At 38.3% G+C, this 12,570-nt stretch overlaps 1 protein-coding gene across 6 annotated transcripts in view; it reads left to right on the top strand.

Annotated features, from left to right (window-relative positions):
* LOC107749842 (brain-specific angiogenesis inhibitor 1-associated protein 2-like) overlaps positions 1-12,570 on the top strand; it is a 51,890-nt gene that overhangs the window by 32,933 nt on the left and 6,387 nt on the right. For 5 of the 6 annotated variants that reach the window (XM_016565033.1, XM_016565032.1, XM_016565031.1 and 2 more), the window contains 7 exons: positions 352-489; positions 5,333-5,485; positions 8,225-8,464; positions 8,973-9,159; positions 11,389-11,590; positions 11,744-11,812; positions 12,373-12,535. In XM_016565033.1, coding sequence (XP_016420519.1) covers positions 352-489; positions 5,333-5,485; positions 8,225-8,464; positions 8,973-9,159; positions 11,389-11,590; positions 11,744-11,812; positions 12,373-12,535 — 1,152 coding nt within the window. The remainder of the gene's footprint in view (positions 1-351; positions 490-5,332; positions 5,486-8,224; positions 8,465-8,972; positions 9,160-11,388; positions 11,591-11,743; positions 11,813-12,372; positions 12,536-12,570) is intronic. The other variant, XM_016565035.1, reaches the window with a different exon arrangement.

Below are 12,570 nucleotides of genomic sequence, written 5' to 3'. Positions count from 1 at the left end.
TGACTCAGCCAAGTTCCCATTAGTAAAGAACATGTGTTGACCTTCATGTCTTTTAGATGCTGGGTTCAGGTCAGTTAAGCTTTGTTAAGAAACAGTCGATTCACAATGGGCACACTTTTAACATTTATTCTAAGCTTTAAAGCTCAGGATATGCTGAGAATAAAGAAATCAAGCATACTACGAGAGAGCCCAATCTCATTCTGTTCTCGTTGGCATTTAGCCACCTGAGGTCTTTCTGGAATAGATGCTTAATAACATTTTTTGAAATACAACCATTAAGTTCCCCGTCTTGTCCATTTGGATATTGTTAGGGGTTGATTGTGATGAGAGCTGTGTTATTTCGTCTGGCAGGCAGCTCTGAAGAAATATCAGATGGAACACAAAAGCAAAGGAGAGAGTCTGGAGAAGTGCCAGGCCGAACTGAAGAAACTGCGCAGGAAGAGTCAGGGCAGCAAGAACCCCTCCAAATATGGAGACAAAGAGATGCAGGTGAGTCAGTGCTCTTCAAATTTCAGCAAACGAAACTTACTTTTAAGTACTTTCTTTTTGGTGGACTAGTTACACCAAAAATGAGAATTCTGTCACCATTTATTCAGCCTCATATCAATCATTCCAAACATGTAAATCCTTCTTTTGTGTAACACAAATGAAGATGTTTTGAAGAATGTAGTTGTTCGCTTTTTTCCAAAGACCCAAACAACTTTTATTTTGGTCTGTTTCTCATTCAAAGCTCTGTCATATGACTTTAGAAGACCTGAAATATAACAAATTAGTTGTATTGACCACGTTTATGATACTTTAATGGTGCTTTGCATCCTTTTTGAAGCTTGAAAGCTCTAGTCTTCATTAATTATAATTGCTCGGAAAAGAGTGTCCAGTCTTTTCAATGTAATTATAAGTGTCAATCTTCATATCTTCTCCTTTTTTGTTGCATGGAAGAAAGTAATACAGATTTGGAACAACGTGAGGCTGAGTAAATGATGAGAGAATTTATTTTTGGATGAACTATTTCTTTAAAATTTCTCTCAGTGTACAAAAGACAATCATAAATCAATTCAAGTCTTGAAAATGTAATGTCTGTGCATTCTGAGTTTGGCAATTTGTGACATCCAACTGAGACTTCATGCTGGGATGAAATATTGTGGGAATTCTATAAATCTGTTTCTGTAAGTAATCTGTATAAATCCCACTCTTTCTCTCTTCTTCACAGTTTGAACATACAGCTTTGAACACACTTGAGAGAGAATGAGAAAATTAAACATGAGCATGTATGTTAAAACTTTATCAAAATGTGTGATCACATTTTTACATTGGCTACAGTGCTGATGACAATTCACACAAGATTTCCCAACATAATTTTGCTTTGCTACAATTACAGTGATATATAACAAAAAAAATGATTGAAAGGCAAAAGATTCATTAAATAAAATAAAAAAAACTCGCAGACAATTTGGTTATTCACAAGCTTTATTCAGAGAATTTTTCACACATTATGGATCTAAAGGGTTTATAAATGTTTTCATTATCTTATTTTTTGATAAAGTTATATTTTTATAATCTGATATGCTGTTGCTCTTTTCATGCTCCTGCTTTGCACTGAATCAGACAACAAGCTGTGAACACAGAAAAAATGAGTTTTTCATACTCTATAATGTTATATTGCAACAATTTCACAATTGTTAAACCATAGCATGTTTCATTTTATATAAGAAACACTGTTGTTTCAGTTTCCTCCCTGATTACTAGAGAGAAACGCAGGTCTGTTCCAGATCCCCCGTGCCAATATTAATACTGTGACCAGTGTAATGCACTCATTTCTTTTTTTCCCCTGAGGAATCAATGCACAGAAATGATGCCGCATTCTAGTCATATCCTACATTCATATTCAGCATGTGGTAAAATGAGGTCAACCGGAGGGCAGGCAGATTGATTTGAACTGGAGTGTCACTTATGATTTCAGGCTGCAGTAGTGTAGGATATGGACCCACGTTACATCATCTTTGTACGTGCACGTGTGTACATTAGTATTCCCCTTGGGTACCAAACTAAAGACATGTAGTGCAGAAATTTGAACCTATTTATCCCTACCCCACCACACTGAGCCATATGGCTACATACTGCAGCAAACAAACATTATGACGCTGTTTACCAACTCTAGTGCATAAACCTGTTGAATGCAGCATTTTTAGCCTGACAGTGTTTACTGTCGTATGTTCATGTCAGCCACTTCACAAGTGGTAGTTAACGTCATGCTAATCATGCTGCCTGTCTATTACCTGAATCACTGGGAGATTGTAAATATAGATGTTGAGTTTTTTGCCATGCTCCTGTACTTGTAATGTCTGATGGTACAAATATAGTTCATGCAGTCATTTAAATAAATCATTGCTGAACCTCTATTGCCTCAGGCCAAATTGCAGTAAATATCTATCAAAGCTGACAGAAAAAACATTGGTTTTCATCCATTTTGCTTAACAACTAGGTAAAATAAAGTGAATTACTGCCAGCATTAACTACTAAATGTGCAGACTAACACGTGTAGGGTCATTTTGGTAACTGTAAGATGCAGAAATATATGAAACATTTGAGTATTGCCTGTGTGACGACATTTTTGTACTTGTACCTACCTGGCAACAGACTTGCGCTGGTTCTGCGTCTGAAGTTGTGTAAGTGCACTCGCTGGACCTCAAAGTTGAATCTTAGCATTGTACATGAACTGTACATGTAAATGTTCTCTTCATGACTCAGACACTGAAAGAACATTTAATAGGAGCAGAAAAGCGGTCTTGACCATGGGTCATTAAATACAAAGAAGATCCTGTAGTATAGTGCTGTCATTATCTGGAAAGAAAAAGACAGACCACAATATCTGATCCATTAGCGCACAAAACATGCAGTCTGTACGCGGATGTGGGCTACGACGACATGTTCAAGTTGAAAAATATTGAGATTTGAATGTTGTAAATTACTGCTGCTTACATATATCATTCAAAAGTTAAGGGTTGGTTAGATGTTTTAATATTTTTGAAAGAAGTCTCTTATGCTCATTAAGACTACATTTATTTGATTGCAATACATTAAAACAATTCATTATTGCTTTCTATTTTAATGTATTGTAAAATGTTATTTATTCCTGTGATGCAAAGCTGAATTTTCAGCAGCTACTACTCCAGTCTTCAGTGTCACATGATCCTTCAGAAATCATTCTAGTATGCTGATTTGGTGACCGATTTCTTATTAACAGTATTTAAAACAGTTGTGCTACTTAATATCTTTGTGGAAATTGTGACTTTTTTTTTAAAGGATTCTTTATATTCTGTAGAAATGTTTAGCAATGTAGAGGTCTTTAACAAAATCAAAGTCACCTTTGATCAATTTAATGCATCCTTGTTGAATAAAAGTATTAATTTCTTACTAGATAAAAATCTTACTGGCTGCAAACTTTTGAACTGTAGTGTACAGTATATGCTAGTTTGCTTCCAAAAAGTAATTGAGTTATTCTTTAAAAGTGTTTACACTTGAAAACTCCAAAAGGAAGAGAAATGCCTTCAAAATGGCTTTTTTGCATAGTTTGTAGTTTATAATTTTGTCAGATCCTGGAGAGAACAGAGATTATTTGAGAAGTGTAACCACCATGCTTTGCCCTCAGCGTTTTCTTTCCTGTCACCAGATAAAAATCTTACTGGCTGCAAACTTTTGAACTGTAGTGTACAGTATATGCTAGTTTGCCTCCAAAAAGTAATTGAGTTATTCTTTAAGAGTGTTTACACTTGAAAACTCCAAAAGGAAGAGAAATGCCTTCAAAATGGCTTTTTTGCATAGTTTGTAGTTTCTAATTTTGTCAGATCCTGGAGAGAACAGAGATTATTTGAGAAGTGTAACCACCATGCTTTGCCCTCAGCGTTTTCTTTCCTGTCACACTTCAGAATCGGTGATAGACAGAGGGTTGGGAGCAACGATGGCAAGAGAAGGAGAAGAAAAAGGGAGGGCCAGGCAGAGAGTGGCCCACTTTTACAAGAACAGACTGTTCAGACGATAATCACGGTTTTCATATATGTGTGTAGGAAGATTCATACTGAACAAATTTCTCTGCAGGCAACTCCAGAAACATTTTAGACAAAGACAAAGAGGCATTACCTAACAGGGGAAGATTATATTGGGGTCTACTAAAATTTTTTGCTGAGCTATTCCCTGGTCACTTTAAATAAAGTTACAAGTCAAAAGCAGATGTCTTTCAAGCTTGATAAAGTGATGTGACTCACTCTTTGGAGTAGATGCTATGTGCAGAAATATTTAGCATTCAGCTGTTTTTGTGTGCCGAGCATGCTACCTGTCAGCAGTGTGACCAAACTCCCACTCATGATCAGAGAGAATCCTGGAAATGCTACATTTTACATCTAGTGTTTTACCTACAGGCTGATTACATCTAAACTAGCTTGACAACTCAGTACCTACTTTTATATTTGACACTACAACATCTGTTTCCTAGTCAAAGCTGAGGTGTTGTATCTCTTTTCATTTCCTCTCTTTCATCTCTCATGTTCTTTCGCACATTAGTTTAATGCTAAAGCATTACAGACAAGTCTATCTGATGTACATTAGAGCAACAAAACCTACAAAACTGTGTTTTGGTGCTGGTGTCATAGACCAGATGTGTACCAAATGAGTTTTAAACACTGGATGAGGCATTGCTTTATTCATTTCAGCTGTGCAAGGCACTAAACCCATGAAACTCGAAGATTGAGAGTCTATGTGAACATTGTACACATTCATACATCACTATGAACCCATAACACATTTTTGCATGATGATTCCAATGGCCTTTTCTAACTTCAGACTAATAATAGACTTGCAAACAGTGATTGTTCATTAACACTTGGTGGGAAGGAATCAGCATAACTCTGTGATATCACAATATCTACACAGGTTGAATAACCTTATGAAGGGTGTCACTGTGTGTGCGCAGTTTGGATTGCATCCAGTTCCTGCGAGGTGTATGTCCTTGTTAGATGTTGTTTTGGCTGTGGCGCGATCTTTACCGAGGCAGCAGCCTTGGTCATTTTTAAGTTGGGATACTTTATTTTATTTTTATTTATTTTTGTTTGTTAGGCCGGTTAAATTCAGCCCTCACCAGCTTTGCGTGCTATGGATTATTGAGTTTTAGCATTCCCATTTGCTTCCGTACAATGAGAGTAACAGCAAGCCTACATGGTTGTCATTTGAAATGTGCGGTTCTCCTAGCATGGCCTTCATTACATCAGGCTGCGTTAAACTGGGGCATTGTTTGTCATTTTTTTTATGTCTGCTTCATGCCACCTTCCCTGTCCCTCAGTACGTCGAGACCATCAGCAGCAAACAAAATGAGCTGGATAACTACATCTCTGAGAGCTACAAGAATGCCCTGTCCGAAGAGAGACGGAGGTATTGCTTCCTTGTTGACCGTCAGTGTGCAGTGGCCAAAACGAGCAACACCTACTACACCAAGGTGAGAATTCATGTCATGCTGAAGAAAATTTGGGTTGCAGAAACACTGAAATTCAGTTCATTTAAATAAAACTTGTGTTAAGCATGCATTTTAGCCATTATTTGCACATTTAAAGGTGTTAAAGACAACATGAAATGCCATTTACAACACATTTAGCTTCCGCAATGTGACATATTTTGAAGTGAAGCTAATTAGTAAGGTTCATTTCATTTAATCAATATTTGGTTGGGTCATTTGGTCAGTTAAACTGATAAAGCCTCTTTTATGTCAACGTGACCTTGGTTACATTAGAAAACTTTACAAGACAAAGACATCTAAAAAAGTATACAAGTTCAATTTTGATTACATGTTGTCTTTAACCTTCAGTCATGTAATGTATTAATACAGATCATATACTATTAATTATAAGTATCCATTTTGCCAAGTAAATACTCATAACAACTCCATACTCTGTGTTCAGTTGTTTCTGCTCCCAAATCCCATTTAGTCAAGTCATTCATTTCATTTCGGTGCTGATCATTCCACCATGCTTGCTAGAGAATGTGCTATACTGTATGTTTTGGGAAAGTTTCTTATATTGTGTCAAAAAGTCACTCAGGCCAGTGCCGTAAAATTGTGTTTTGTTTACAATGCACAATGATTTATAATCAAAACTAAATGTTATTGCTTACTAATTGTATCAAGGAGATTTAATCAAGGTGGTGCTGCCCATATATCAAACACAAGGGTGAAGGATGATTATTCTTTTTAGAACATTACATTCACACTGATCAAAAATAGAGTAGAGATCTGGTGATATCTGTTGGATTCACCAGCATGCAGAAGAGACATTTCAAAATGTCTCACTTTCAACATTTGATATGTTATCTATATTCTATTGTGAATAAAATATAAGTTTATGAGATTTGTAAATTATTCCATTCCTTTTTTACTCACAATTTGTACAGTGTCCCAACTTTTTTGGAATTGGGTTTGTAATAATAGTTACTGTACACTTATTTCAGGGTCATTCCCCTTGGATCAACTTGGGATCAAGTGCTTTACTCTTTGAGGGGTTTGAACTAGCAACATGCCAGTTAACAGCCCTAAGCTTTACCCAATACGCTACATGGTGATCAATGACCAAAGCTGACCCAAAAATGAAACTGACATTCACATATGTCCTTCCAGACTTGTATGATTTTAACATGGAACACAAAAAGGATGAGATCAGCATATTTTGCAGCATAGTTACTCTTTTTTTTTTTTGCTCTGTATTTCAAGTCTTCTTAGGCTGGTTATTTTGGTTTTAATAGTTATTCACATACTGTATTCAGAGCTCTCAAATATCATTTGCTCTTCCACATTCTTGTTTAGCATCTTTGATAAACATGTCTTTAAGTATCATTTTTGAATGTAAATGAATGAGATTTAAGAGCTACAACAGAGACAAGACTTGTAGGGTCTTTATTAGTATTTCATTAGTGTTCCACCAAGGAACAACATGTGAGTGAGTAAATGACAGAACTTTCATTTTTAGATCAACTGTCCTTTTAAAACAATGTTAAAATCGCAAATGCTTCAGCTTGGCAGTAGTTTAATGAGCTGTGACTACTGAATCTTATGACTTTACACATGATCTGTCCTGCTACTCTTGAAACTTTTGGATCAGCATTTAACGTCCGGATGAAACGGAAACTGCGCTCGTCATTTCATTTTCTATTTCCATTTATAATAAACACTGTAATATTCCATAAAAAATAAGAATTGTCCATTTTAATTTCATGGTGACTAAGATCTGCCAATCTGCACTCCTGAAGAGTGTTTTTATGAACCCAATGAGGTCCCAAAGTCCACAGGTGCTCAGACAGGCAGGCAGGTGATAATTGCTTTGGGTGGGGTGGTATGTGGTTGTGACTTAGAAAAGGGCCGTAGGGGCACAGTAGACAGGGTACTGACCTGTGTCAGCCAAATACAGACTATAGAGGTATTATGAGTACAGAGCGAAGGAGAGTGAGAAAAAAAAGATTAGATGAAAGGTTTTGACATGTTACAAGGTTGTAGGCATTTAGAAGACTTTTCACCCAGTGTAGTGTGTAGTACGTTTACCACTCTTATGTTGAAGGAACTTTGCACTGAACCAAAATTTGGTGTAGGATGCAGGTAGATTTAAAAAAACTAAAATGCCACAACACAAATTGATTAACTTTTCATTTGTCACATCTCTCTGAAATTTGGGTCTTCAGAGTTTTAAATAAGCATTCATGTACCGCTCAAACAGATGATCTGAATTACAGAAAAGTGTCCAAAGATAAAGTTGCACTTCCTGTGCTCTACATTCGGAGGTCTCTAGGCGTTCCTCATCTCTCTTACTGCTACTGGTCATAGAGCTCAGCCAGGCTCACTGCCTGTGCATAAGGCAGTGTAATGAGGCTATTTCAGGCTTCAACCAACAGGGAGGGGAGGTTGTCAGGATAGAGAGGGATGTCTCTGAGCTTCAGAGGAACGTGAGGTGAGGAGGGATCACTTTATCGCATTCCCTCTCCCTATCAGTCCATCAATTGAAGAGCTCACCCCTGAAACCTCTGCTGTGCAGGAACTAAGTTTTTCACAGAGAGGGTCTGTATTTGGTCTGTTATGCTTGATTTGCCCACATGGGTTTTCTAGACTAATCTAAATTATTCTCTCACAGGTGTGTAATGCTTGCATCACTCATGCTGGGTGCTAATACTAGTTGTGGCGCTGTTTGTTTGTTTTTAGGGCAGAGACTTGCTGACGCAAAAGATACCATTGTGGCAACAAGCATGTGCCGACCCAAATAAACTCCCAGAGCGGGCGATGCTTCTGGCTCAGCAAATGGGCTCAGGAGTGACAGGGACGCTGGGTCCCAGTGTCCACCACACCTCTAAATCTAGCCTGACCATCTCAGACCCCATCCCTGGGGCCAAGCCACTTCCTGTGCCCCCTGAGCTCGCAGTTCTCATGGGGAACCAACAGATGGTGAGTTAGAAACCCAGTCTGACCCAAATAAAAAAAAGTGTGAGCCACAAAATGATACAGTGTCTCAACTGCAGCTAGATAATTTGTAAATGGTTGCATTAATGATGTGTATAATTAAGTCCTGAGGGTGTTTGGGAGAGTGGGGGCACGCACTCACGGCCATAGGAATGAGAGAGTTCTCAAATTCAGTATAGATGAAGTCATTAAAATACAGTTCCATAATGATCACAATGCTGTGAAAAGAATAATCAGAAACCTGCTGGCTTTACAGCTCTCTTTAGTTTACAGTTTATCAGAGTGCAGTAACATCTCCTGCGGCACAGCTGACAAAACTGTGTAAAAGACATGGGTTAAAAAAAGCTGCATCTTATAAGGGAGGACATTCAAATCCCATTTGGGAGTATTGCGACTGTTATGTTTGTTGTTGTTGTTTTAAGAGATTGGAGAGAAAAATATATGTATTCAAGTATACATGGAAACTTGAAAAAATGTGACTTGTATCTTGCAGAGGATGATGGGAGCAGATAGTGTTCCCATGGTGAATGGCTCAGGGGTCCATGGGGGAGAAGACTACCAACGCTGGATGGAGACCAGAGCCGCACATGAGAAACCAGCCCACAGACACGGCGGAGAGACCTTCTCCAACACCCTGCCTGTCCGCAAGGTTGTGCCTGTAAAGCCCAAGAACACTCTGGGTAAGTTAAAGGGATAGTTCACCTAAAAATGAAAATTCTGTAGTTAATTACTCACCCTCATGTCATTCCAAACCCGTAAGACCTTTGTTCATCTTCGGAAGACAAATTAAGATATTTTTTTTATCTGAGAGCTTTCTGACCCTGCATATCCAGCAAGGGAACTACCACGTTCAAGGACCAGAAAGGTAGCAAGAACATCGACAAAATAGTCCATGTGACATCAGTGGTTCAACTGTAATTTTACGAAGCAACGAGAATACTTTGTGCGCAAAGAAAACAAAAATAACGACCTTTATTCAACAATTCTTCCCTTCCTTGTCAGTGTCTGCCGCCATTCACAAGAGTACCATAACGCATGCGTGTGTATTCCTCTGCTTGTAAACAAGACGCAGCCCATGCGTGTTTTATGTCAGCAGCACCACACGTGTGTGTCGTGGTAAAAAATGTTTGGATGAACTATCCCTTTAAGGAACTTCAGTTAACTCTGATCACGACATTTGGAAGTATTCAGTGCTGTTTATTCAATACCCAGCATCTCTATATGACTTAATAATCTGTCGTCTATATTTACAGCTGTGTCAGTTTCTGTGCACCTGTGCGTTTCTCTCTCTCTCCTTGAGAAAGTAGTGAACACACACACACACACACACACACTTCCTGTCTATTCTCAGTGCAGTGTCATTCTACATCCAGCACACACAGATTAACCTTGACAGTAGTATGCAGATATTAGTATAGCAGTCTATAAAAATGTTAATAGTACTAAAGCATTAAATCACCTTACGCAGGCATTTATCAGACATGCTGAAATATAGCGGGGCGACAGTTCGATTAGAGCAGCCCCATCTCCAGCTAACCACATAGAGGACGTTCCAGGACATTACCCTAAACCGGGATCAGTTTTTGCCTGTGACCATGTGTTATTTTAGCAGCCTGAGCCCACTTTAGAAAAGACCTGTCCTGTTTGATTAAACTTCCCTTTGCGAGGCCATTTTGAGAGATTTACAAATAGACGGGTTTGGAGTGGTAACAAAGAGAAATGACTGCAATGAGAGAGAGTGTGTGTGTCTGTGGAGGTCTTCACTTCAAAATTAAATTTCTCCTACAGTACAGATATATACTGTATACACAGCAAAACATGTTTGTGTACTATACTTCACTGAAATAATTACACTTGCAATGACATTACAGACTTAAATATATATGAATAAGCATGCAAATACTTTTGGAGCAGCATTGAAATACATCAGAAGTAGGGCTTTGTTATGTAACAAAGCCAGCAACAAACATCTCTCATCATTACCCCAGGGGCCCCTCTTTAGTGCATTCAGTATTTATTGAGTTTTGCTTAAGTCAATGCTCAGTTAGTTCAACTTCTTCCCATTGTTCCTGTTCAGGATGCACTCAATAACCTCCTTTTTTTATTCCTGGTTACAATAAAGATGCTTTAGCCATCATCAATACTGCAGTTCATAAGTGTTAGTGGTAAAAAATGTTTGGATGAACTATCCCTTTAAGGAACTTCAGTTAACTCTGATCACGACATTTGGAAGTATTCAGTGCTGTTTATTCAATACCCAGCATCTCTATATGACTTAATAATCTGTCGTCTATATTTACAGCTGTGTCAGTTTCTGTGCACCTGTGCGTTTCTCTCTCTCTCCTTGAGAAAGTAGTGAGTGGACAATAACAGGGCAAACACTGCTGGAAATGAAAACAGGGCAGAGCAGGTGGGAATAGAGAGGACAGCTTTAAAAATGGAGAGAAAGTAGGTGAAGGGTATAATTTCACTTTGAGGGAAGTATTTTTAAGAAGCAGCGGAAACGAGCGCTCTTAATCAGTGTTGTACATGACCTTTAGGTGGAATTTTAAATATGTTCCTGAACCTACTGAGCTGCCTTGTTGCCTACTTAGGCAGCATCGTAACTGAAATAAAATCTCATAAGTGACCGTTTTGAAGGAAGTGACTCAAGTTGTCCTTCTCACATGCAGCAAACAAACGTTTTGACTTAACGGTTTACAACAGTTTGATGTTAGTATGTTAAAACAAATATTCCAAATGCAAAAATACAACAAATATATACACAAATATTAGGTAAAAGTTCATTTTTAATCTATTGGATTGTACGATATGTACTGAATGAAATGTACATTTATTTATAAACTGTTTTTCTTCTCGCATAATTATAAAAAAATTGCTCAGTATGGATTTCTAATCTCTAACCCCAGCAGAGACACAAACCCTACCCAGGTCAAGCTCGATGGCAGCTGGGCTGGAGAGAAATGGACGGACACGCGTTCAGGCCCTCTTCTCCCATGCCGCCGGGGACAACAGCACACTCCTCAGCTTTACAGAAGGAGACATCATCACACTGTTAGTGCCTGAAGCCCGGGACGGCTGGCACTATGGCGAAAACGAGAAAAACAGAATGTACGTATCTTGTGGTTAACTTCACAATAAAATTTACTCATGCATAGGGTGTGTACAGAAAAACAAGAAGATTTTTCATTATGAAAATACGTTTAAGAGATTTGATGAACCAGAGAATCTGCTTCAAATTCCACGTTGCATGTGTCCTTTCAGGAGAGGCTGGTTCCCGTTCTCCTATACCCGCATGATTGCTGAACCAGACAGCAATAAACTCCATGTTAGGTGAGTCTGTCTGAATATTAATGAGTTTTACAAAAGCCCTTTCAATGTTTAAATACCATGAATGTTTAAATCATGAGCTGTGTAACACCATAAAGCATACGATTGTGAAAGGCTTGATGCGTGTGCATAAAAGACGTTAACGTTGACATGACCAATCAAAACTGACCTTGTTTACTTTATTCGTGCGCATTCATAGTCTTGTTGTGATTGATTCATCTGTGAATGTTATTCCAAAGAAAAAATATCTTCGTAACCTTTAATTGAAAATATAGCGTCTTGCTCTTTCTCTGACACGATTTTCATTTTTACTGGTGTCACTTGGATAATGTTAGCCATTGTCATAATGCATAATTAGCTATTTAGGCATTATTTTAGCAATTGTGCATTACGTTTGGCTCCATTCTAGTATACAATGCCCACTTTCTTGATCCAATCATTCCATTTATTTTAGGGATAAAATAAAGTCCTGGACTACATTTTTCAGAAATGCCACGTTAGAGAAATAAAATGAGCAGCAAACATCAACATGACTTTAATGGTGTGTATATGTGTGTTTGTAGTTTGCAGCATAGCAGGAGCAGCAGCACAGGAAATCTTCTGGAGAGAGACATGGTTTTGCCAACACCTGATTACGGCATGCCCACACGCTTCCTCACCCAGCAGCAGAGCACACCACACAGCCGACAGAGACCATACAGCATGGCAATGCCAGGATTCTCACAAGTAGGCTATGTGCACACACACACACACACACACAC

Source organism: Sinocyclocheilus rhinocerous, unplaced genomic scaffold, assembly GCF_001515625.1.
Source record: "Sinocyclocheilus rhinocerous isolate Xijiao unplaced genomic scaffold, SAMN03320098_v1.1 scaffold31, whole genome shotgun sequence".
Taxonomy (NCBI): Eukaryota; Metazoa; Chordata; class Actinopteri; order Cypriniformes; family Cyprinidae; genus Sinocyclocheilus; species Sinocyclocheilus rhinocerous.
Note: the sequence above shows the minus strand (reverse complement) of the source record. Positions and strands in the feature narration are given on the sequence as shown.